The 26,672-nt window shown below is 39.6% G+C and overlaps 1 protein-coding gene across 2 annotated transcripts in view; it reads right to left on the bottom strand.

The window, feature by feature from the left end:
* Positions 1–500: 500 nt before the first annotated feature.
* Positions 501–26,672, bottom strand: part of SLC2A13 (solute carrier family 2 member 13) — a 161,974-nt gene continuing 135,802 nt past the window's right edge. Inside the window, exons 8-11 of one of the 2 annotated variants that reach the window (XM_069801861.1) lie at positions 8,356–8,477; positions 8,070–8,222; positions 6,799–6,927; positions 501–4,164 (exon numbers count right to left, since the gene is read on the bottom strand). In XM_069801861.1, coding sequence (XP_069657962.1) covers positions 4,145–4,164; positions 6,799–6,927; positions 8,070–8,222; positions 8,356–8,477 — 424 coding nt within the window. In that variant the 3' untranslated portion in view covers positions 501–4,144. Of the gene's footprint in view, positions 6,928–8,069; positions 8,223–8,355; positions 8,478–26,672 lie in introns of both variants that reach the window. The other variant, XM_069801860.1, reaches the window with a different exon arrangement.

Genomic DNA, 26,672 nt, shown 5'->3' with positions numbered 1-26,672 from the left:
GGGGAGCGCAGCCAGGGCAGTCCCCAGCACGGCCCCACTACAGTCGTGCTGCTCTTTGTTAATCAACCTGGTTTAAGCAATTTTCTTAATAAAACACACAGAGTTAGGACATTTCCCCATTAGAAAATAGCAACTTCTGCCCTTTCCCCAGTCAATAATCAAGTCTGAAGGTAAAAACTGCTGTCACAAACTGGTCTGTGTTTGGGCAGGGGACACTGAAAACCCACGGGGGGACATCGGGACAGTCAGCAGCTCTGCACAGCTGCATTCAGCTCTTCAAACAGTTCCTCCAGGAAGGGACACTTGCCTGGTGTGCCATCATCACTGAAACGCTCTCTGGTTTGAAGCAAACCATATTAAGATCATATTTAAAGTTATTCTTACCCTTCACTTATTTCAGGCAAGCCCATGAGCTATTTTAGCTCATTTTGCCGAGTCACGCGATTTTGCAGCTCTAAAAGGCGACCCGAATACCCGAACAAAGGAAACCTTGAGAAAGATTCTGTAATTAAGTATCTCACCTTTTATTTTGTTCATTTACACTTCTGGCACTGACAATTCTTTGAAGATATTTATTCTTATGTAAAGACCAAATTTCATTAAAGCAATCAGAACAGAAGTCAATTAAATAATTTTACATCACTTAAGTTTCAGAAAATGTACAACACTTTCATACATTATAGGCTTGACTGGTTGCAAAAGGAAATGGCACGTTTGACATGGTTAAGAAATAACTTGGACAACCCAACAATTAGTTTTGCCAAAACCTGTTTTGTATTGAATACCATAACACGCGCCCAGGGATTACAGTATGCCTGATGGCGCCATATGCATGTTATTATTCAACATGGAATTGTTTCTATCAATTTGGTCTCCAATAATGTTGCAAATATTCTACATAGAATTTGTCACACAAAGATCTGGTTAATGGTTTTGTAGGGGTGTGAGATTCACGACGGAAAGCGGAGACGCGACTCTTGACACTTCCCAGCGATGCCCTGGACCAGCAGGACACTGAGCACATGGAGAATATCAAGCATATGAATAATCCTATTGATTTCATGGGGACTACTCAAACACTTAAAATCAAACAGATGACAGGTGTGTACTAGGCAGGGCCTGCGGTGTAACACAGCATCCCAGCACCATGAAACCATCCTGTTTCACACCTGCTGAGGATCCATGAAGTTTCTCCTGAAGAAATCACAATGATGGTCATACATTCAGTCCTCTCCAAAGTCTGTGTAATATTTAAGGCAGCAAGAGAAATTTGCCTTTACTTTAATACTTCAGAAACTGATGTTTCCTTTAGAAATAGGCGGATGATATTCATAATTAATCTGTGCGCCCCTCATTTATATAAATGCGATGAAAGGCCAAAGCAAATGTTGACAAACTGTATCTCAACAGAATCGAGGAGTGCAACTGAACCAGAGTTGAAGCTTTACAATTACACGTGCCAGATCATTCACATGTAACATACTGTCTAGGGACAATGTGAAAAAGTGGGGATTTAGATGAAATCTGTATTCTTGAGGCCTGATGCTGGTCAAACTTCCCCTGATGTGATTGAGCTCTACTGAAGCTGACGAGTGAGCACCTCTGCTGAGAGGTGTGAGTAAGATTAAAAACATGCCGCTGGTTCACACTAACAGGTCATTGTGGCTAAAGTATATTCTCATATACGGAACTCTGGAACACTATTAACACCCATTTACAAAACACTACAGTGATGGTTATTGGCACATAAAAAACTTCTCTATATGAAAACATACACAAAATAGATAAGAACTGCCATTTTTTTCAGACTTTTAAAATCTATATATAGTTGTCTTTAAGGAGTTTTAACCCCCAGTATCACAAACAACAATATTTCTTTAACAATGTTCACCTAGATTTTACTGTGCTGACATTTTTAACACTGCCACAACCTAGACCACTTTGTGGATTACGCTTACTGTACTGTACACAAGGCGATGAGGATCGATAGAAAACCACTAAGATTTTTGCACAAAAGTGTGACTTGTTAAAATCCAGAGAACGACTGAGTCACTTTATAGGCAGCAGCTACATGTAAGCTGTAAATGTTACCCGCAATAAAAACACATTTTGCCATAAAGCACATATTGTGGCATTATCTGCTTCTGGCCTGGTACACAAAGCTCGATTTTCTTCCCAATGCAGAGGAATGGGTTTGGTTAGCTTGACTCTTTCAGAAAAAAAGTGCACAAATATCTTATTCTTTAAAGTGCTTTGCAGAACTGTCTATTCTGCCTTAATTTCTACCCCAAGATCTCTCTGTGCTGTGAAGACTCTGCCTCTTTCTCATGTAGTGATGTTCAGCTAACAAAGCCTCTTATGCAAGTACAAGTAAAATTTCAAGAAGACCATGTTAGAAGAGCGCTGACGTTCAGAAGTAGAAAGCTGGATATAAAGCTGAGAAGTACAGTGTCTATCTTCCACTAGCTCACTGCGTGCCTGTGGGACTGCACCAGCACCCTCATGGCCGAAGGAAAGACCCTTGCTCAGGGCCTGTAGCAGCCCCTGAAAGTCAAAACTTCTCCCCAGTGCTCAACCCAGGTGACTAAGAAGGGCAAAAGAGATTTCACCAAGGAAAAAAGTACTAGCTTTGCAAACTCCGTTGCCATGTTCTCACCTCCACGTAGGCATGGGAGAGGAGCACTGGTGTGCTTCTTGCCCCTTAGTCTGCCAGCCCCCCCCGTTCCCATCCACAGGACCAAGCACAGTCCCTTGGTCCCACCACCCTCCTCCCACATGGGAGACAACTCAGAGACTGCTCCTTTTGGCTACAACACCCATCTCTACTGAAACATGACTTCATGGGGCTTTTGATGCATCATTTCTTTCTTCTCCCCTCTCAACCCTAACTCCTACACCAGTGAAATGCTGCATTTACCAACTCATGCAAAACTAAGTTGGCATTGGAACAATGATCCTTGGGATGTATCCTCTCTTGTCCCAAAATTTCTGACATGGCTGTCACTGCAATTCACAAGGTAGCAACATCTGTGAGAGAGATCCAAGGTGCACGCGTAGCAATGCAACTTCAGCCCTCCAGATGTGTCCTGGGGCCTTACTTTGTTTCTATGTCTATTTTCAAAACAGGTTTGCTTCTCTTGTTGAAAAATGATTTTGATCAACAAAGTGACAAGGGGAAGAAACAAGCGGCAAATTATCTCAACCCCCCCAACACTTTGGAATTCCAACATGGTGAGCAAACTACTGGATGTGAATTAATGTGAATTGAATTTAAAAAGATTAAAAATGCATCAGGACTTGTTTCTTTCATACCAGCTGTTAGATCACAACATGTAGAGTCAGTAGATTAATCAGAATTAAAATATCTCAAGTTATTGTGTATAGTCAATATGCCCAGCTCTACCAGCAGTATTACTCTAGCATTCCTGATGCACAGAATACCTGAATTAAGTGTGCAGTCCTTGTGAAGAAATGATTTCACATCTTCTGCAGAAAGCTTTCAATAAAACAATATTGTGCTTAGACATACTATTTATGCTACTTCATAAATTAAAATCCTGTCATAAGAAATTATTCAGCTACACTGTATTTTTATGCTTTTATCTGGAATGTTACTAAGCCTACCTTTAGCAAAAATCTCTTAAAACTTAAAATATGCACAAATATAAAAAATCTTTTCAAAATAGAAACATTTATTTAATTTTCTTTACACTATAAATGTTCACAGATTCTAAAAATAAAACCCTAATTGCGTAAGACTAATTTCAAGTATTTGATCTCATTTTTATTACACGTGATGCTTGGTACTAGGTTCAGTATTTCTAAGGTACGGCATGTTGTCTTGGTTTAAAGCAACCCTAAAAGGAAGACTTAAACCCAACTCTGGGGTGGGAAAGGGGGAGTGACAATAAAGAAGCCGGTATATTTTGCACCCTCATAGCCAGCAGCAATGATGAATAAAATGTGTGCATTTCAATCGTTTTGCCTCGAGAAAAAGCGCATGGGATGCAAACCTTCACAAAACTGCTTTCAGTAAGATCGAACTTGTTGTGTGAGAAAACGAGCCCAGTGCTGTATGCAACCGAGTGCCACTTTTGAGAACATCCATGAGACAAGGCTGGCAGAGAGAGATGGTCTGCTGCTGCTAAAAAGCCCCAGCACTACCTGCAAAACAGAAGAGGCTGATCTTGTGACAGCAATCTTTCCAGTCACTCTGCTTTGGTTATACCTAATAAAAGCAGCGGTTTTCTCTGCCTGTGGACACAAGCGCGAGGTCAGCACTGACACTGTGCCGGTGCAGGGACACCCTCCCTGGCTTACACCCTGCTCCAGCAAAACACATCCAGCAAGGGAACGTTCATAGGTGTATCGGTGAGTGTGGGCTTATGCTTTTGGGAGGATCAGAACCGTAAGTCCCTATTCTCAAAAGCCAGTAGATACCCACTTAAACCTATCAACCACGTAAGAACAGGTTGGGTGCTACACACCTATTCACGCGCTGTTCTGGGTAACAAAACTGTTCCAAATAAGGGTCTTTGAACACACATTTTTTGGCTTCGGGAAGAAACCAATTTGTCCTTAAAACTATTTTGTTCTTGTCTGTGCCAAGTATCCCTTTTTATCATTTCAGGTACTGCACCTTCGGTGAAGGTTTCAAAGAGGTGACAGCCTAATGGAGACATCCCGCTGAGGGTGCATTTGTAGATAGGTCTGGAGACCTGAGCATTTTCAACAGCTGGTGCTTTCAAGCATAAAAATATTGTGCGCTTAAAGGGGAGGCAAGATGGAAGGTGTGAGAATCCAGCCCTCTCACTGCGCAAGGTCGATGTTCAAGGTCGAGCCACTCTTCGCAATGATCAGTTTGAAATTCCCTCTGTCTGCTATGCTTTCCCCTTTTAGTCCCAGTCAAGTCACAGAAGTATGGTTTAAAATGTTTTCTTTCCAAAAATATTTCTTTGACTAATGATGTAAAAAAAGAAAATAACGCAAAATACACCCAATGCCTGAAGGTCAATAATTGGAGAGTAAGAACTCCCCCCACAGAAGATCAGATAACATAATGTCAGACTTACTTACAACAACAAAACCCCACATTATCCCATAAAAATAATTTAGTAACAAATGTCCAGTCTCAGTTTTGATAGTAATACTACATTCAAAGTATTTTTCAACTCAAGAAAAGCCCACAAAGCCAATCTATAAAAGCTAATGAACCCAACAACTTCTTTTAATCTTTACACAATGAAAAATAAATGTATTTTTACCAAATAAATGGGGGGCAGCCCACAGGCAGAGGAGGTTTTCCACATTCTTTCATGAAGCAAATGTTTCAAAGATAAGAATTTGAATTGTTGATGCTTTCAAACTCGTATCTCTGAAGACTTAAAGCGGTGAGGACAGGGCAAGGAAAAAAAACCCCATAATATTTTTATGTAGCTGCATAAAATTCAATTTGCCAAGGCAAGCAATCATGGCAGGTGAATAAAACACCATTCATATTTTCATTACTATGCTAAAGGCAGCCAAGTTGATTTTTGTGCCTGACATTTTCTTGACAATTTTGCAATGCTTCGGTAAGGCAGTTAATATGAGATGTAGGCTTCTGCCCATTGCTAATATTTCTCTTTAGATCCAGCAAGACACTGGTTGACTAAGGGCATTTGAAGAAATAATGTGCTGGGATTCATTTACTCTGCACATATGAAGATAAACTGAAGGCAATATGATTATTCATGAGCAAAAGGTGCAGGAGGGACAACCACTGTGCATTTAGCAGCACAAAACCTCTCCCCTCCTTTTCTTTCTTTTCGCTAATGATATTTTGTGTTCAAAACTAGGCACAAACCCAAACGTTCAAATGCAAAAAAGGAAAACAAAAATAATTTTTTTCCAACTAACTGAAGCCTCTACATTGTACCTAGCAATATATACCAGTTCATTTGTATGTGTGGTCACATACTTAGCTCTGTTTTCTGCTGTCAGGTAGTTAATTTTGGCAGTTTCTCTCACAAACACCAACTCCCAACTGTAGTGTGTACTTAAGAGCAGCAGTGCCTAGATAACCTGGTGTAACACAGACATACGCCACCCTAGTGAACCTCCACCCAGGTGAGTGTGGCTCTTGTTATCTCAAATAAATAAAAATGGAAAGTCTCTTAGGGTAAATTTGGGAAATGTTCCCTCTGATAGATATAGCAGATGTTTGTATTTTCCTAATCAGTTAAACCTTTTAAATAGCTACCATTACAGCAGCTTATGCATTCGTCATTCATTGTATTGCACAGCAGAGCTATTTCCTAAGCTGTATGGGATGGGGATCCAACAGATGTCAGCTGCTTCCTGATTAGCTACTCTTTATTTTATCTTTTTTCAGTATTGAAGACAAGGACAACCCCTGACCATTCTGTATTCAGCCGGTAGAGTGCACCCTACTAAATACTTCGGGACGGTGCAGTGTCGCAGACACTCAGTGAATTCACATAATTGTGGAATTCAATCTCTTTTGGAAGCCATTGCTTTTAGTTATCAAGAAAACACTAGCATATTGAAATTCCTCCCAAATGGAGCAGTTTTGAACATGAAGGCATTTTTAACTAGACAGTAGAAAGGAGAACCAGACCAGAAGCAGGGCAGTGAGGTCATCAGAGCTGCTTTTCCCCCAGAAGGCTTTTAAATGATTAAATACATCAGCAGCTGAAAATTATTCCACATCAGAAGCATCATTGTCAGAAAGATGGTAATTACTTCCTTTCACCCGAATATACTCGATATACCTCCCTTCATCAGAATCTGACATACCACATGTACATAGCCTGTTTTCAAACAAAGATTCAATTTCCTCTAGTTTTTTCCCTTTAGTCTCAGGAAGGCAGCCGTAGATGAAAACCAGTCCCAAGGCAGCAAACCCTGCGTAGAGGAAGAAGGCTCCTGCAATGTAAAACAATATGCATAGTCGGTTACAGAAGTTCGCATCCCTTCTCTGCTCCAGAGCAGAGGGAGTGGCAGAAGCAGCAGGGTGCAGATATCAAAGGAGTGTGTAAAAGCAAAGGTTGGAGTGGCATTGTTAAGACAACACGGCTGTGGGGGTAGAAGGCCGCTTTATTGCATCATTCCGCAATGGAGTAAATTAACAAAAGCAATTTCAGTTCACATGGAAGATAATACACATACTTTCTGGGCAAGTCATTCTGCTGTTAAAATAAACAGCAATTAAACAATTGCATACCCAATAAAAAAAGGCAGATACAAAAGGCAAGAGCCTTCTTAGTTTATCTTAACAGCAAAGGACACGCTAAGACAACCCCCCAAAATGAGAAACTTTAGCAAAAAAGAAATAGTCAGGATGAAAATAATGCTTGTGACTCTTACAACTAATTATTATTTGAAAGTCCTCTGCAGAGACAATTAGCGGTGAGAAAGAGCTCATTCCCCCCCGCAACCCACCATACCTAAGGGGGCAGAGAAGATACCAAAGGACCAACAAACATTTACCTGCCATGTGTTTCTAGACTGTTGACTCAAAGCAATGACAAGGAGAGCTGAAACACTCTGTACTAGTAATGGTGTAAAGGTCACATCAACTCCCTAGCAGCTTAATGTAATTTAAGTGATGTGTACTGGAGTGGCTGAGCAGTAATCTGACAAACTCTCTGCAGGCTCCAGCAGACAGGACTTAATCAACAGCTGGGAGTGGGGCAGTAGCATCTTACACAGCTATTTCTGAAAGGAACATCTGATATTGGTCTTGGATGCCATCATAAATTGGAAAATTGCAGATGCTATCTCTTTAAGTGGCAATCAGCATATTTCACTAAGTCAAAGATGGTTTTTTTCCAGCTTCCCTGTTTTAATCAACTGTCTAGGCTCTCTGTTAAGGACAGAAAGAAATGTTTATTATGAAAGCTGGACCAAACTCTATGATCCAGGCAGGTCGTATCAGGTCTCTAGTCTTACTAAACCACGGTGGATTGAGAACACTGCATTCACAGTTGACATTTCATAGCAAAACCAACAGAGTAACCCAGAATCAGTAGAAAAATCTATGCATACGAATGCATACTGTTTCTTACCATAGTATGTCAGATATTCGGCTGTATGCAGAAATGTCAGTGACACGAGCACATTGAAAACCCAGTTGACTCCAGAAGAACATGCGTTTCCTGTACTTCTAGCCCAAAGTGGGTAAATTTCGGAATTGACGGTCCAGGGCATAGGACCCATCCCTAAGAATTAGGAAAAAAGATTAACCTCAGTTTAGTGGCTGGACTCAAAAGTAAACTTAACATGTAGCCTCACTATTTGACATTTTACCTTTACAATTTTTTAACTCATATGTGAAAACAAATGTTTGCTTACCAGGTGCAAAGAAAATCAAGTACAAAATAAGGCCCAGAAGTGCTGTCCAAGAGTATGGAGTGGGGCAGAAATTGTATGCCCAAAACAAGTCTTCCTTTTTGAATACTGTTTCATTTGAACACCTGAAAAATAACAAAAAACTTCATATTAAAGAATTTTTAGAGAAATGGGTGACATCTCAATATAAACACGGCATGTAATGTCTTATGAAAAGCTGACAAATGCACAATTAAGATGAAAAAACTTCTTCCCTGTTAATTTATCAAGATCTTTGAGCCAAGTCTTACATTCAGAAATGTGTTTTTTCCCAAGCCTGGTCTTTGGAAGAGGAATCAGCAGAACATCCCTGAATTTAAACACTTGCCTTGTATCTACAGATCTCCTTCAAATGACTAGTCTTTACTATGCAAGTGGTCATACCAAAGTCGATGAGACCGTTCACATGAATATCACACAGTGCAAAATGAGCTGCAGCAGCAAAAGATGCCGCATGCAAGGATTTAAGGTCAAATGAAAGTTAGTCATTATGTCATTGATGAACTAACTATATGCTGCATTGATGAACTAACTATACACTTCAGGTATAATCAGTGATGCCTATAGAGTGTGCCAAGGTCTAGTGAAGTTATAAGGAAAAGAGGTGTATACTTTCTTTTCTAAACAGTGAAATAATTTAGAAAGAAGTAGCATTTCTAATTAGACAGTAAAAATAAGAAACAGACCATAGTTAAACTGTGCCCGGCCTACTGAAAAAAAAAGTGTCTCTATTCCAAGGACTATGTGGAAATTACATATTTCGAGGAATAGGTATAAAATCAGGTATTTCCATCTGACTGCCAACAATACAATATATTTTAAAGGAATACTGGCAACTACATTTTTTGTTATGTAATTTTTTAAAAAAATTAGCATTGGTTTAAAGGGACAAGTCATGAGTGTAACTAGAGAAACTTTTCAGCTGCAACCACATCAATTGCTACAGTTGAAAAAACATGTACTTTGGGGAGAGAAGACTTAGGCAGACACCACCGTTTCATATGCAGACAATGTTATTTACTTGAACAGAAGAAATCACAGAGAGATGAACATCTGTCTGGGTTACGACTTCCAGATCAGCTGAGCACTTAGGTGAAGGATATGACCTTCTTGACAGTAGGAAAACAAGAATGAAGATGCATGCAATGGGTGATAGCTGGGCAACAAGTGGCGAGATGGTGGAGCAACAGACACCCTGAAATGTTTCAGAGGACCTACCGCCATTGCAGTTGACTTTCAAAAGCAAATTCCAACAAAACACTTCTCTTCTAACTTTTTTGTTAAGAAACGACCAGACAGGCCCAGGTTGAACAGTGTTGTGGTTTAACCCCAGTCAGCAACTAAGCACCGCACAGCCGATCACTCACTCCCCCCCCACCCAGTGGGATGGGGGAGAAAATTGGGAAAAGAAGTAAAACTCGTGGGTTGAGATAAGAACAGTTTAATAGAACAGAAAAGAAGAAACTAATAATGATAATGATAACACTAATAAAATGACAACAGCAATAATGAAAGGATTGGAATGTATAAATGATGCGCAGGGCAATTGCTCACCACCCGCCGACCGACACCCAGCCAGCCCCCGAGCGGCGAATCCCTGCCCCCCCTTCCCAGTTCCTAAACTAGATGGGACGTCCCATGGTATGGAATACACTGTTGGCCAGTTTGGGTCAGGTGCCCTGGCTGGGCATGAGAAGCTGAAAAATCCTTGACTATAGTCTAAACACTACTGAGCAACAACTGAAAACATCAGTGTGTTATCAACATTCTTCACATACTGAACTCAAAACATAGCACTGTACCAGCTACTAGGAAGACAGTTAACTCTAACCCAGCTGAAACCAGGACAAACAGGAATGTGCTAAGCACTGATGGCCAACCCACCACCACTCCTGGGGCAGAAATCTTCCTAAAGTTGGCACGGATGTACCACCAGAACAATATTTAAAGCAGGATATCACTGTGAAGTCCCAAACCCAATTTCAGGACAGCTGGAAATCCAAAGTTCAAATTTCAAATACATTTAAAAGAGAGAGGTTAACCCAACAAATACTGGAAAAACGTGCATCTGAAACCCCAGCCAAACCCTAACGCTGCCTTAATGGCAGTAAGCTATAAGATTTGTAGTTCCACCTTGCAGTTGAGCAGCACTTGACCAAGCGGAGCCAGTGTTCCCTGGAGAAATGCCGAGCCCTTGATGTGCTGCCAGCAAAGCAGCCAGTGCCTGCATGCACCATTCCACCCTCCCCAGCCCTGCCTTGCTGAGGTCCCCCAGAAAGGCCATCTTATCCACTGCATACAGATTCACTTTCAGTCTTGAGGTGAAAAACACATAGAAAACAGGCCAACTGAACATCCCTCTGAAAGGTACGTCCCTCCTGCCCAGATACAACAACAGGCTTGTGGCCTCAGCTGCTGCCTGGCCACTGGAGCACCCATCAGTCTAAGACACCAGCAGCTTCCATGACAGATTTTTCACCTTTTCGCAGCCAAAAGTACTGCTGCCATGCTTGCCACTTCTTCATCTTGCTTCTAAGCATCACCCCAGGTTCCTTCTTCTGTCACTTTGCTCTTTCATGGGTCAGCTCAGCATCTCTTTCTAAGTTACGAGTGTGAGACATAGATCATTCCCTGTTAGTGTCTACCCTGATGCTTCCCCACCATTCTACATACTCCTCCCTGCGTGCAGGTTAAATCAAGTTTGAGCTGTGCCTCAAGTACAAGACGTATAGAAGACTGAACTGTGCTGGAGAACCATCCATATGTTTAAACTGGAAGTTCCTTACATGTTAAGGAAATGGTGTTTGAAAGGTTAATTTCTGAACACCCAGTGATCCTCTTGCCACCTCCCACTCAGCCCTTCGTAGCTGCCCACTCTGCATCTGCACCACTGCTGGATCGCAGGATTGCTCAGTTTCTGTTAATCTACTTTCATTTGCAGGTGTTTGGTAATGAATACAAGCTGATTAGCATTTTAAAAAATCTTGATGTTGAAATTGGTTCCTCCATTCTGCCCAGCCAGATCGGCAGCTCCTCAGAGAGGAGTCTCATGCTTTCTCTCAAAAGCTACTGTAAACAAAGACGTACTTGGTTTATTATCTTGCATCCATCTCTATCAGCACAAACCAACCTGCTGATTCACACAGACACAACTGCCAGGAGGTCTGGATGTTTCCTTCCCCTACCATCTTTCCCTAGATGTGTCCTACTTTTGACAGAGTGGAACAAAAATGATACAAGGGAAAACCAGACGTCTCCAGAGCCTCCTATGGCTGAAGCCACTCATCTATTCTCCTCTGTCTGTCCGTAACTGAGAGGAAATTCTGCTGCAGGAAAGCAGATTCAGTGCACTGAAACAGGAAAAACAGCACTTGAGACTAGATTTAAGAGAAACCTTGCAGTAATAAACTGTGCTTTGCTTATCCTTCAGTAGTACACAGAGTAAAAGCAAAGATATCTGCATTTGCTGGCATTGCTGGGTATGTTCAAAAATAACACTCCTTCAAGGCTGTGTATTTGTTCAAGCTCTGCTACTGTGCTAATTCTACTGCTACATTACTATTTCTACAAGATCTATTATTTTGCTGAAGAATATATTAATAATTACTGTATAATGTACTATCAGATAAAATTCTGAATTTCGTCCTGCACAAAGGGAGCATCTATGATGGAAAGCGGGTGAGCAGCTACCCATCACTTCACAAGCTGAAACACACAGAGGAAAATGCCCTGTAAATGACTTACAAGTAAAATGATGCAGTCAGGTACCAGTGCAAAGAGTTTGTAAATACCAGTATGCTGGGTAATAGTCGTATCAGTATAAACAGTGAAGACACACCACATCATTTCCTCTGAAATTACTGCCAAAGTGAAAACATGATAGTGCTACATTGAAGATCTTTACCATTAATTTCTTTTGTTACATATTCTCCATAGATAATTTAAGACACACATCTGTTCTAATTAGTGAAAACCTGACCTTCCAACAGTTAATGTGAACAATTCAACTGACTGGAAATAAATCAGAACAGCAGTAGATTTCTAAATTATGGGCATTATATGCTTGGTTTCATAATCACAGAAGCCATCCTTTATCAGATACAGTCTGTAGTTCAGAAGATCTAAAGCTTTGCTCCCCACCAAATTTTAAGGATAAATTACCATCATGCACCACATAAAAGAAGATAAGAGAAGAAGAGCTGGTGTGGGGGTCTAAAATGTTATTGCTAATAACAAGAGGACAAAACAGGATAGGACCATTTCCTTGATAATCAATCTAAATTTTCCTAATACTTGAGCCAATTTGGCTGTAGAATAATCCTCAAGAGCAACACTGAAAACCACAGAGGGGCAAAAGGCTAAGCAGTACATAGCACAGGCAAGTGAGCACAGCACAAGACAGAGACCCAGCTGATTTTCTCCTCAAATGTCCATTAATTTTTGCTTTGCTGTAGACTAAAAACTGTGTAGCCCTAAAGATATGGGTTTTGTGGGAATTAAATGCCTCATTCTGAACAGTTCATATATTTTTAATATGGAAGCTGCTGACTTCTCATTGTCTTTTAAGCCCTTCAGAAGCATCTTAAATGGATTTAGATCAGAAGTCTTAAAAGGTCAAAATTCAAATCAAATCAGGTTAAGGAAATAAATTACATCTAAAGACAATCACTAATGTGATCATTCATCTCCTTAAAATGCTTGTTAGAACAGGCATATTTCAAAATTACACATTCTGCTCCGAGATAAACTTTAACATCAGCTGCTGATGGTACAGGAAGATTTTAGACCTAATTCACAGTTTCACTAATCCCCATTTCTTTGTTCTAACGAGAGTAAAACTACTTAAGGACTGCTCCTATGCCAGACTTTTGTGTCTGGGTTATCAAGATGATGATAATCTACAATTTACCAACTTAGTCTCTGGTGTAACACAAATATATTAGATTTTTAAAAATCTTCTTTAGAGAGATTTTTAAAGTCTCCTGTGTAGAGTGCTAACTTTTATATCATGCCAATCCAACTGAAAAATATAAATTTATGCCAAGCTTATTAACCCATCTTTTTGCCTGAAGCCTGGTCATGGAAAGGACAGAGGACCAAACAGACATACTTTAGAGTAGCTACTGTTTGGACTGAGAAAGATTTTTGTGGAAGATGCTTGGGAATAGCTAAGATTATTTATCCACAAGCAATTACTATCCTGTGGAAGAATCTGGACCTTGATATTTGGGTTAGTTTTCACAACTTCAAGACTCTCTTTTTCTGCTAAAGATATTCAGTTGTCTGAACAGACCCCTAACTACCTTTAAATTACTTAAAGGACAGAATTTAGCAAGGTATCAGATTAATTGTGTAATAACCTAGTGGTAGTCAGACATGTAACTAAGGAGAACTTTTGAAACTGCCTGTATCCTGTCCATCAAGTGGCCTCTCTGATCCACCCATATACATTCAAAATAGTTACATTAGCACAACCCATAAAACCAGTGAAACCATAATGTATAGTTTCACTATAAATCAGTGTATTCTGATTTAAAGAAAAATCTCTGCTCGTTTCAGTGCTTAATTTTTATATATACGTATGGTAAGATGCTACCTGAAGTATCGAGCAAAGCGTAACTCTTTCCTGAAGGCGAACAGATTAATTTAAATCTGACTAATGTCTGAATCAATACTTCCTAAGCTTTCTCACGGTTCCCTAGCTACTGGCTTCTGTGCCTCAGAGAAGATGCACTGTAGCTCCACGCCCCTCTGGAGAAGTTTGCATCTCCTGTTTTGACTTTGTAGTTCATATGGAGAAATAACTCATCCATTAAACCAGATGTTGCTAAAAATATGCAGATGAAGCTTCTTATGCCAGATGATGGCAACTGAAAAAAAACCAGAAAAGAACAAACAGATGCAGCCTTGAAAAAATGTACCCATAAAGTTTCATGGTATTCAGCTAGGCATTGCTTAACCTTCATTACATAAAAATACCAGCAGTGTTTTGGGACACTCATTGAAGCCTTTTGCTATAACTGGCAAAGAGTTTTTAAAATATTAGCATGCACTTCAAAAACTTGGAAAAATAGTTTAGTTCACAGCAAGAAAGCGAACTGCACCTCAGCAGACTGCTGATGCATTTGCACATGACTGAAAAACAGTCTTTATCACGCTGAGGCCTCCTGGTATAAGATCTATCCATTACACCTATAGCGCTGTGGGTGATATCCAGCACAAAGAACAGAAACCAGGGCACTTGAATGGGTAACAGCTATAGCAATTGCTGCTGTCAAAAATATTTCAAAAAATGTTAAACTAAAGAGACAAAGCCAGTTCCTTTCTCTATGCAATCCCTTCCATGCCAAGTAAGTTTAGTAGCAGCTACTAGGGCTAGAACAATACCAACAGGAAAATTATTCTCCTCAAGCTGAATGACTGGCACTCCGTACTCTGCATCTGGGAAACTGAAAGCACATATTCAAAGAAAAATTAAAAAAACACCCAAACCCAGAAGCTTGGTTGCTTTGCCCATTACAGAGCCAAAGATTTTAGAGATGCCTTCTTTATTGTGTGCTATAGGGTAAGAACTGAATTTCTAATAAGGTTTTACGTTTAAATCAGCATTTCTTACAGATGTGCTTGAAGGCAGCATGTAACATATATAGAAATAACTGTCAATTATTCACACTGAGCATATTTTCCCTTACCGGCTGTTATCTTCTGATGCCTCTTTTATCTTCTTTCTAACAAAAGAAACAGAGACTCTACAGACTGCTAAAATCTCCTAAAATCAATCACAAGGAGTATTTCACTATAGGTCATACACACTATTAAATTAAAAAATTACTTAGTATTTAATTTACCCAAGCGGAAGACCTTACTGAAATAATTACTTCATAGAAATACTTATCTCTAAGACATAACTGCCTTCTGTCATGCTTGGACGGGTGTACTCTCACTGAGTAAAAAACTGTCTGGATGGCCAGGTCCCAAGAGCTGTGGTGAATGGAGTTAAATCCAGTTTGTGGTTGGTCACAAGCGGTGTTCTGCAGGGCTCAGTATTGAGGCCAGTTCTGTCTAATATCTTTATCAGTGATCTGGTCGAGGGGATCAAGTGCACCCTCAGTAAGTTTGCAGACGACACCAAGTTGGGAGGGAAGGTTGATCTGCTTGAGGGTAGGGAGGCTCTACAGAGGGATCTGGACAGGCTGGGTCGATGGGCCGAGGCCAATTGTATGAGGTTGAACAAGGCCAAGTGCCGGGTCCCGCACTTGGGTCACAACAACCCCATGCAGCGCTACAGGCTGGGGGAAGAGTGGCTGGAAAGCTGCCCGGCAGAAAAGGACCTGGGGGTGTTGCTTGACAGCCAGTTGATCATGAGCCAGCAGTGTGCCCAGCTGGCCAAGAAGGCCAACAGCATCCTGGCCTGTATCAGCAATGGTGTGGCCAGCAGGAGCAGGGCAGTGGTCGTCCCCCTGTACTCAGCACTGGTGAGGCTGCACCTCTAGCACTGTGTCCAGTTTTGGGCCCCTCACTACAAGAAAGACATTGAGGTGCTGGAGCGTGTCCAGAGAAGGGCAACGAAGCTGGTGAGGGGCTTGGAGCACAAGTCTTGTGAAGAGTGTCTGAGGGAACTGGGGTTGTTTAGCCTGGAGAAAAGGAGGCTGAGGGGAGGCCTTATCGCTCTCTACAACTACCTGAAAGGAGGTTGTAGCCAGGTTGGTGTTGGTCTCTTTTCCCAAGTAGCAAGTGATAGGACAAGAGGGAACAGCCTCAAGTTGTGCCAGGGGAGGTTTAGATCGGATGTTAGGAAAAATTTCTTCACCAAAAGGGTTGTCAAGCATCGGAACAGGGTGCCCAGGGAAGTGGTTGAGTCACCATCCCTGGAGGTGTTTAAAAGATGTGTAGATGTGACACTTAGGGACATCGTTTAGTGGTGGACTTGGCAGTGCTAGGCTTACATCTAGTTGGACTAGATGATCTTAAGGGTCTTTTCCAACCTAAAGGATTCTATGCTTCTGTGATGCTCAGTCATGTCAGAACGCACACCTGCATGAGACTTAGTATGCTGTTCTGATTTACCTCTGTTCCCAGCCACCTGGTCACAGATGTACATAATTTTTTTTACATTATTATTTATTTAGCTAAAAATCTTTAGAGAGTTTGAATTCAGACACTTGCATTTTCCCAAACTGACAAATTTCAGCTTTGCAACTGCATCTGAATTCGCCCAATAAATAGAGTGCTGGAGCTGTTATTCAATCTGAATAGACTAAGCAACAGACTACCAAATGATTGAAAACAGGAGCAATTTTTTCCCCATGACAAATAGTTTTCCAATATTAATCACATCAAAGAGATTCTTAACTGCTTGCTGTTCTGGATGTTTCACTATTTTTGTAATCACATATTAGTGGATTCTGAGGGGTGGACAACACAGTTGCTGCATCTCTTGCCAAAGGAAGAAGCTCAGCTGTCTGACAGTGCCAGTTAGGACATTCGTTAGCCGTGGATCTGAGCAAGCAGCTTTTGTGTGATTAGAAAAAATTGATCTCCCAATGAAAAATGTTCAGTTTTGGATTTGTTTCTGGACTGAAGGTTCTCCTTCATATTGCTGTATCCTATTCCTGTCCTCTCAAAGTTCAGCCTGCTACTCCATTAGACTTCTTTTATCCTATACTGGTGCCTTCCAAGTCCTGCTGGCCACCTCCAGGCCTTGGCTACAATTTCGCACTCTGCTGTCACACCGCAAGTGTTTCAAGCTTAATTTCTCTTCGTATCTACAAGGAAGGAGAGAGACAGAGACAAAGCTCTGCTACTAGCAGAACACTGTCCGACAAGCTTCCCTCATCGTCTTTCATGCTCTCCTTAGCTTGAGAAATGGGCTCAAACCAGGAAATGGTAGAATAACATTTATACCTAGTGTTAAAGCCCAACCGTCTGAGATTTTACAACAGTTGACAGCACCCATTAGGTACATGTGTACACCAGTCCCAGCTACAGCACACTTAAAAACTGGGAGCAGAAATAAGCACATACCTGTTTTTCATTATAGGACATAGAATTACCTTAATCACACCACACACAGATTGACTTATTTTTCTTCCCATGCTTCTTCCTACTCTTCCAAAGTATCGGATAGTAATAAGAGTGTCAGGAAACATCTGATGCTTCTGTGCTCTACAGAGTGCCCTATCCTAGTCTTAATTCTGATCCTGACTGGACACACTTGGTTTACCCCAGTACAAATTAAAATTAACTAGCAATAATCAAATTTTATGATTTCATAATCATGACCAAATCATAAATAATTCAAATATTATATTAATAACACATAAACTTTTGAGAGGTCATACAACTATGAAAAATAATCATCTGCTCACTTAACAAATCACTAGCAGTCATACACATAGAATTTTAATGGGTAGAATTCAAATTAAAACCTGATCAAAATGCAGAATCTTAATTAGTTTTGAGAATATGCATCTTAGCTGAATATCACTGTCCTTCATGCATTTCTACCTATGATCATTTTAACTACTTTAATCATTAGACAATAGATCACAGTTTCAAAATATGGTATTTTTTGTTTCCTTTTATCATTGGACACTTTCAGGTAGAAAATTAGCTGTTCAGCTGAGGAAAAAAAAGAAGGAATATGGCTTCTTTCTTTCTTTTTTTGTGTGAAAAACCTCAAAATTGCCCCAATTTTCAACAACAACAAAAAAAGAGACAAAAAGAAAGGAATAGAAAGATCATAAATTTTTTAGTTTTTGTTAAAAAAAATCCTTTTGCATTGTTTTCTAGAAAAGGATTATTTAAAATATTTATTTATATATTTAAAGAAAATGAGCATCTTATAAAAATAATTCCAATAAAAACTTCAAACATCTAAATATATTACTACACAAACTGAGTGCACAGAGATCCAATCTATATCCATTTATATCCAAGTCTAAGACTATACTCAACAAACAGCTGGCAGAAGATGATTTGGTTAACACCCAGCTAAGGGGTTCACAGGTTGAAATCATAGCTGTAAAAATTAGATGCGGTATTCTCAAGTTAAGAAGCCATGACAAAAATGGGTTTATTATGTATACCCAGAAGACTACTTTAAGGTTTGAAACTGTAAAATTCAGTGACACCAACAGCAGTGAGTGAGAATTCTAAGATGGAGAATGAAATACCAGTTATACGATAAATAAACAAGAGTACAATCTGGTAATTATTTCTGGATAGAATCTTCATAAAACTGTGTAAACAGTTTAAAGATACTTTTTTTTTTAAAGACAGAGGTTTTTGTTTTTTAATATATATTCTGAAGAGCTTTTTCTCAATTTAAAGTATGACTCACTGATTAGCTTGATATGTTGATATTTAGTTGCAGAAAATATTTTCCCAAAATATCAGAGAAAACTTCACTGGAACTAGACATCATACAAGGTGGAAGTTACAGCAACATAACGTTAAAGGAGAAGCAAAGCCCACATCTGCTAAATGTTTTCATGAGAAGACACAAGAATATATTTTTGCAACTCTAAAGATTATTCTGTGTATTTACAAGCTAACAAAGAGTATGAAAAAGCAGCAATGAAAGAGTGCACTGTTTCAGGTAAGGCTCAGAAGGCAACAGCAGGCAATTTAAGATTTCTGCCCTTTTTTCCCCCTCTCAAGGATGTACTCCAATGGTTTACAGATAACTGACATCTGTGTACTTTAAAGACCAAGGCCCTCAGTAATTTTTCCTACTTTTAAATTTGTAGAATACAAACCTTGATCTCAAAAAAATAAAAATAACCACACAGTGGTTCAGAAGCACTAAACTATCTACCAGTCCTTATTGAAATATTCTTAGTATGCATATAAACCTTGGGTTTATCCCTTTTATTGACAGGCATATCCTGTGGCTAATGTTTGCGCCTCTACAAGAGGTTTTGCCTGCTGGTCCACTGAAATTTCACCTCTCACCAAACCTTGTTTGTTCAGGTCCTTGAACAACCTTACAAACCCTAAATCTTTTACCTCTTTTGTTCCTCTTTTAAGACAGATTTTACTGTTTCTCGCAGCTTACAAACTACTGACGCACACGAGAACTCCAACCACTTTATAAACACAGAGGTGGGCTCCAGCAGAGTGCCATCAGCAACTCATAAAGCCTCCCAGATTCCACTGCTGTATTTAAAAAAATCTAAGCCAATCCTCACAAAAAGCAAGATCTAGTAAGAGACATAGTTTGTTCGGTCCTAATTCTCATACTGAAAGATTTCAATCAGTTCAATGCTATAGTTTTCATGAATTTTCTTTCAAGTATCATCGACTCTCAAAGCACTTCACTGAGATGCAGATCAGCAAAGAGTGTTTAGAAATTTGGGTAAATACAATGGAGGTGATACTGCCCACAGCAATCAAGCACGAACTGAAAAGAAACATCTCGTGCCGCAGCATGGGCACAGGCACACGGCAAGCCATCACAAGGAACGGCATGTGGGAATATTTAATTGCTTGTGAAATAGATGCCATTTCACAAATTTTAAACAACACGAGCACAAACCTATCTCCACATGAAAACCAGTAAAAAGGTAGCGCAGAGGCATTCTGGAAACAGAATGAGCTATTATTTCCCTCCCGGCAGCCATCAGGGTTGAGAAAGACTCGTAGACTCCCTGTGACCCCAGAATGTGCTTTAAAGTTTGTTTAGTGGCTTTTCTGTGGTTATACAGAAACAGTTCACTTTTGGAACAACCACCCTCAGCAATGAGCATGCACACACCCCCATGCCTTCATCCAGTCATTGCCGGCTTCCCTTATTTCTCTGAAAGGAGGGAGCGCTCATTAATGATTTAGCCATTTCTTCTGACAGACAAACCTTTGGGGGATCTCAGTGATAAGCATTAACTGGAAGGTGGCTACCAGTCACCCTGGGGGGCTCCTGGAGCTAACCTGTGCCACACAATGCTTTCCATCAAAAACCAGACAGATTGGGTCACTACCACCACAGGTGCCTGCAGGCAGGCAGGCTTCATTCTGTTTGAGCTCTTTCAGGACAAAAATGCTCATAATTGTAGGACTCTCAAGTATTTTTTGTTAAAGACAGACTGGCATTTAGCATCTGTGATAGACTGGCATATTAAGTATTTCAGTTGTGTGCAAACCCCTCTTTGTAGCTCAGCGCTCCCGGTCTTTTCCTGAACTGGGGCGGTTCTGCTGCTCCTGGCATTTTTGTGTGGAAGTTCTGGGTCATCCCTGCTCTGACATGTTTGAGAGCTTGTGGGCAGAACACCAGGCTTCAACCAAATTACTGACAGAACTGGGGTGATCGAATTGGAGAATTTCTAGCTTCTGTTTCCAGATCTAAAGCATTTAGTGTTTCTGATTGTATCTTCTTGCTGCATGAATACTTAATAATTAAATTACTGAAACAAATTGGTCTGAAGATTATGCTGTCAAATGCAGCATTTTAGAATTTCAAGCAAGTTTACTATAAAATAAATCTCTACCTAATGTTTAATCTCATTTGTTTTTTCCCACCTGATTTTACATTTAATTTACTTAATAATTAGCATTTCTAAATTTCTTTTGGTTACAACAGAAATATCAACCAGTTGCCCATTCATTGTAGAAGTATCAGTTCTCTCGGGAGACCCCTCTTCCCTATGGTATATGATGACAGATAGCCCCAATGAATACTGGTGGAAAGGGCTGAGTGTAGGGCCCAATAATAACAAGTATTAGTATTTTAATATTAATATAAATATTATTAACAGAACAGCATGCAGGAATTGCTGGCATGACGTAACAAAGCCTATTCTATAAAACACAGGCAAAGGCCAGCTGCAAATAAGGAACAATAAGGAACAGCATCTTTTACTCCATCAGTCAAGGAACTATAAGACAGCTCAAGGTCAAAATTTTTGATATCTGAAATTGAGTAAAACAAACTCTATCCAGACTTCTTACTTGCACTTACGAGTAACTTTTATTGATGCTTGTGCTGTTCACCATGTGTCAATAGTATTATCAAAGGAATGTCATCAGCATCTCAAAAGCATCACTTGAGTTACAATTGCCAAAAGTAATTCTAAGCCCATGGTCAAAAAAGACCAAAGACAAAGAAAGCAAGGTGGTTGTTGTAACTCAGCATGAAGGTAACTTAGCAGAAATATTCACTGGGAGTTCAACCTCCAAATGAAATAGGTTCTATTTCAGTGTTACAATCTTGTTTTTCTGAATACTTCGAAACACTCCAGAAAACAATAAAGAAACAGAAAAAAAGTATTGCTTTTAATTACTCCAAAGTTTTAGATGTACAAAGTTATCGTATATACTTTCATGTTGAAACCTGGTATATGAATTTAGTAGAGAATGGCAAGATTTTATAGTTCAATTTAGAAAAACAAAGCAAATCCCACGCAAACCCCAAACTCAAAACACGGATGGGACATGCTGACACAATTATAACAAGTTACCAGATGTGGCACTCAATGGTGAGCATTACTGATTCAATTCATCATCCAAATAACTTATATGCCAAGTTCCAGTCCCGAAGCCCCTGAAAGGCTGCCTGCCCTGCAAGCAGAGCGCCTGGCGGGCAGCCCGCATCAGGCTCTGCTGCTGCAGGCACACTGCTGAGATTCTAAAGCTAGTTCATTTATTGCTTATACCACGCAGCAGGCCCTGAGCCTTACAGAGTCTGCCAAACTGTTGCTGTGCAGAAACAATTTTCCATAGAGCTATTAAAACCTTAAAATCACAATCAACCACATATTTCAATGGGAAGTGAAGAGAGTACAAAATATTTATCCTTCTGAAATTTCCACTGAAATCAAAAGGAAAGTGTGTGGGGGTAAAAATAGTTTTCCGAATGTTGAACCTGAGACAAAAAAACCTGTAAGGACTTTAAAATATAGATCAATATTACATGTATTAGCATACCTTTTTTAGCGCTTCCCTGCTCTATTTAATTTCTAGTTATTGACATACATATAAAGTTTATATTTTAATAGTTCTAACAGTAACCTTTTGGCCAACTTGACCTTCCATCTGAAGTACTGAACTGTTATATTCAATTTCTGTAACAGAAATTTAGACACAAATATTACATTTTAACTATTGCCAGCAACTGTCTATCTGCCATTACAACTGAAATCTACCGAGACTAAAATTTAATTGCATTCATTGTTTTAAATAGATCATGAAAGAGTATTTTTAAAAAGGAGCTTTTCCCTGATTCCAGTAGGTGGCAATAGTTCTGCCCTAAAAAGCTCAGAGAAACTGGGTGCTTCAGAAGGAGAATGAAGCACCGCAACCCTGCCCACACACGCTGGACTGGGGAGGCTCTGAATTAAATCAACTAACAAAGCTATCAAAAGAATGATTCCTCCACTGTCAACCCTAAAATTCACTGGAAATCATTAATGTCGTAACTGAAAATGGAGCCCCAAGGAGATTTAAATAATACTCTAAGACCACTTCAAACAAGATAATTATTTCATGCCTCATTTGTGAGAGTGAGCACTTAACATAGAGTGTCGCTCTGCTTTGATTTGTGCATGCAGGTGCAATACCTATGCCAAATCTAAGGAATTTTATAAAACACAGAAATGGTAAGTGTTTACACTATCTCTAGTTTATGACATTTATAAACATTGTATACCAAAGTCTTCATTGTTAGATGAAACTCAAAGTTTTGGATCTGGCAGTAGAAGAACTCGACAGAAATCAAAGTAATCATCTATTTTCCATGGCCTCTGACAACTTAAAAGAACTTTACATAAATAAGTGCTTTTTAACAATAGTTATTTTGCCAAGAAAATATGCTAAATGGGAACATACATCATCTGAATCACAGATTCTGAAGAACTAAATAATCATGCAGAACCTCAAACTTGTCTCATTATCATCTGTGCAAAGCTAAAGTGACAGCTGTGGAAAGCCACAGGAAAAAAGAAAATCTATACATCCTACAAGCAAGAAGAAATGCCCAAAGAGCTGCTGTTCCGAAGTATGACCTGCCATCTAACAGACTGCCTATTTCCTACCCTGTACTAACCAATGAGCGAAGTTAAAATAAGGTCACAACTTTAAATCAAATGAATCAATAATTCCAGCTCATCTTGTGCCAGTGAGAGATTGATGTTACTGCCTCCATTCTCAAGGAAATGAACCACACATGCAGACAGGACAGACAATAATTTATATGAATTAAACTCATCAAACATATTGAATTATTCAACAGTCCTAATGCAGAAATGTGTTAGTTTATTTTCCCTCAAAAGAAAAAAAAAAACAACCAACCTCTGAAAACTTCATCCTTTTAAGGAGAGAAGATATCACAATGTCACTCTATCAGATGATGTGATTATTGAAGAGTTACTTGTTATGGAATAAAGGTGTCTAAGATTTGGATAAGGGATGCTGTTAAAGGTACAAGCTGCTGTAAGGAGGACTAGGTTCGACCCTGCTGAAGGTTCTTTATCAATAAAAAGCCTCAACCACATGCATCTTTCAAAAATATTTTCCGCCCGCAAAACAGAGGAAATGTCAGTTTAGTAAATCCATTTCAGAGTGTAAAAACCTAAAGGAATTTGCTGAGACAATTTTGACTGAGGATTTTTATTTAAATCTGAACTTCAGAGTCAATAACCGAATACACGTGAAAAACAACTATCGGAAATACTCCCCTCTCAGAAGAAAAATCCACATGCTCCCAAATATGAGTCAGTTCCTTTTGCTTTGGCTCCAAGGCAGAAGGGGAAATCCCCAGATCTCTCCCAGCAGTAGCTCCCTGCACGCTCATGCTCTCTGGTGAAGCATCCTCCTCTACCCCTTGCACCAATTCCCTTGGCCGAGGAGAGCGCCGGGGCCATGCTCTGCCCTGCTGTGAAACCCCCCCGCGGAACCCCCCCGGTGAGGTGTGGACATCTTTCAATCTGTCCCTAAAAAGATGAGCAGCTGAAGAAGCTCATTAGCAGCAGGCTCCTATGGGCAATAAATGACTCTCTTCTCCAACGTACGTTTCATAAGAGAGACAGAAAAGCTGCAGGAATTATCCACATACTCTAAGCACACTGACAAGAGACTGCCAATTCTCTCATACATGTTGGCATTTTTTTCCTTCACTTTCCTATCTATCTCCTTTGTCATCTAGGAGCAAACATGCTTTTTAAATGGGAAACGAGTATTTTCCTTCTAGTCCCATCTCAGCTGACCAGAGAATGACTGAAATGAGCAGAAAGCTTGCTCCTTCAACAGGATGTAAATTCAAATTTTAAACACCATAGCATCTTCTTTCTTCCTTGGACCACTTTTAAGTGGTGAAGAGCACCAACTTTTTCCATTTAAATAACACAATTTTTCCTGACACAAACCAGCATTTGGGAATGTTTTAGCTCACAGGCCACTTTTGCTTTTCTATTCCAGTTACCTCAATGCTATAGCATCTGAAATAGTTGTTACAACAAGTAACCCAAATAGCTGTCAGCATCTGTCTCTTCATCATTCTCTACCAGAATGCCTTTTAAATAGTAACTTAGAGTAAGATCTAGAAGCAGTATTCAGCAGCAAAGTGCAATACAAATGAACAGGCAGAGAACAAATGTACAAAAGATGTTTCAAACCAACCAGTCCTGCTTTAAAATCCCATTTTGTGCTGGGTGTCTCCAACAAATAAATTTTGTCTTCAGCATATAAACTGAACGTTTCCAGAGTCAGCATACATTCACTTCATAACAGGACTGACTAAGAATATTTTGCCCTTCCTTACAAGCATCCAGAATTTGCCACTGGTTGAATAGATTCAATGAGTTAGAGCTATTAATAGTAATTCCTAAGTAATTGCCCTAAAGGAATGTAAATAGTTTCAGTTTAGATTATCATGTTGCTCTGCTCATTATTTTAAACCTAAAATGCAGACAGAATATACGAAGGACCATAATTGTTCAGGTATTAGATGGAGTCAAAAATAAAATAATAAAAAATGTTTTCCCCCCCTTGAACATTAAAAAAAAATAATGAAGAGACTATAGCCTCTGTTAAAGTTACAACAAAATTCCACCCTCAATTTAAATTATTAAGTACATATATAGATTTAACTATAAGATCTCTTTAAGCATTTAAAAATATGGTAATCAGGCCCACCATGAAATAATTTCCTTTTGAAGGAACTTAAAAACGTGATGTCTCAAAGATTTCAGCAGCAGGAAGAGTGGCTGAAAGGATCAGAACATTGAAATTGCACTTATTTTGCTTCCTACTCTTGCATCACCCATAACACATACAAATCATACAATTACGCGATTGAGGACAGAATATTCTGCATCACTTTATCGTTCTATTCTTCCTATTTGTTCTTACCAGTTAGCAGAGATGGCATTAAAATATGCATACCATATTTCTTAAGTTCTTCTTCTACCTCCCTAGGTCTCCAGAATCATACCAGTACATGTAACCATTAGACTGTGACTACACTCTCTAGCATCCTCCTCCCAGAAAAGACCTTGTGCCTTAGATTTTAGGCTGACAAAGACTGTAATCGCTTTCAGATCTTTTTTTCATTTCTGTTTTCGCACACCTCACTAACATGTATTAGATACTATTATGCTGAAGTACATACTCCTAATCAAACAGGACAAATAGAATTCCGTCCTGCCACCCTGCTACTCCAGGTTTCCATACGTACTGACAATGGTGAAGATAATCAGAATTCAATTCTACTTGAAACTGCATATATTTTAGTTTCCTTTCCTAAATGATCTCAGAGAGGAGAAGGGGGGATTTTATATTCTGGTTCCTACTGAAGTGATGAATATTTCAATTTAGTAAACATTTAGCATATTGTCTAGAAAGAAATTTCTCTAAGGTTACTGGTTATAACTGCAGCTCTTCTGAGTGCTGCCAATATACATGCAGATGCAAATATTCTGTAGATCCTGCTACTTTCCTGAATCATTTACTCCCTCTACTACCTTTCTAGTAATGTGAGAACCATAATCCTATGTATAATCTTCATCTATTGATCTGAAGACTTAGTAAGAGAAATACTAGTCTCTCCTCTAATTGCTGTTGAATTAAGCAGCACTTTTCAATGCAGGGTGGTGTAGAAAGATTTCAAATCATCATTTCGGCAGTAAAATCTTCTACCCATACTTCCTGCATGACAAAACAAACAATGTCTACCCGTGGACAGAGGAGTACTTCATTTCTGGAAGGCTGCTCTGGTGGTAGCCTTTCCGTGGTAACAGGAAAGGTCTATATACCCATTCCCCATGAGGTACTGAAAATAGATTCCCAGTCTT

Source organism: Haliaeetus albicilla, chromosome 14 (assembly GCF_947461875.1).
Source record: "Haliaeetus albicilla chromosome 14, bHalAlb1.1, whole genome shotgun sequence".
NCBI classification, from domain to species: Eukaryota; Metazoa; Chordata; class Aves; order Accipitriformes; family Accipitridae; genus Haliaeetus; species Haliaeetus albicilla.
Note: the sequence above shows the minus strand (reverse complement) of the source record. Positions and strands in the feature narration are given on the sequence as shown.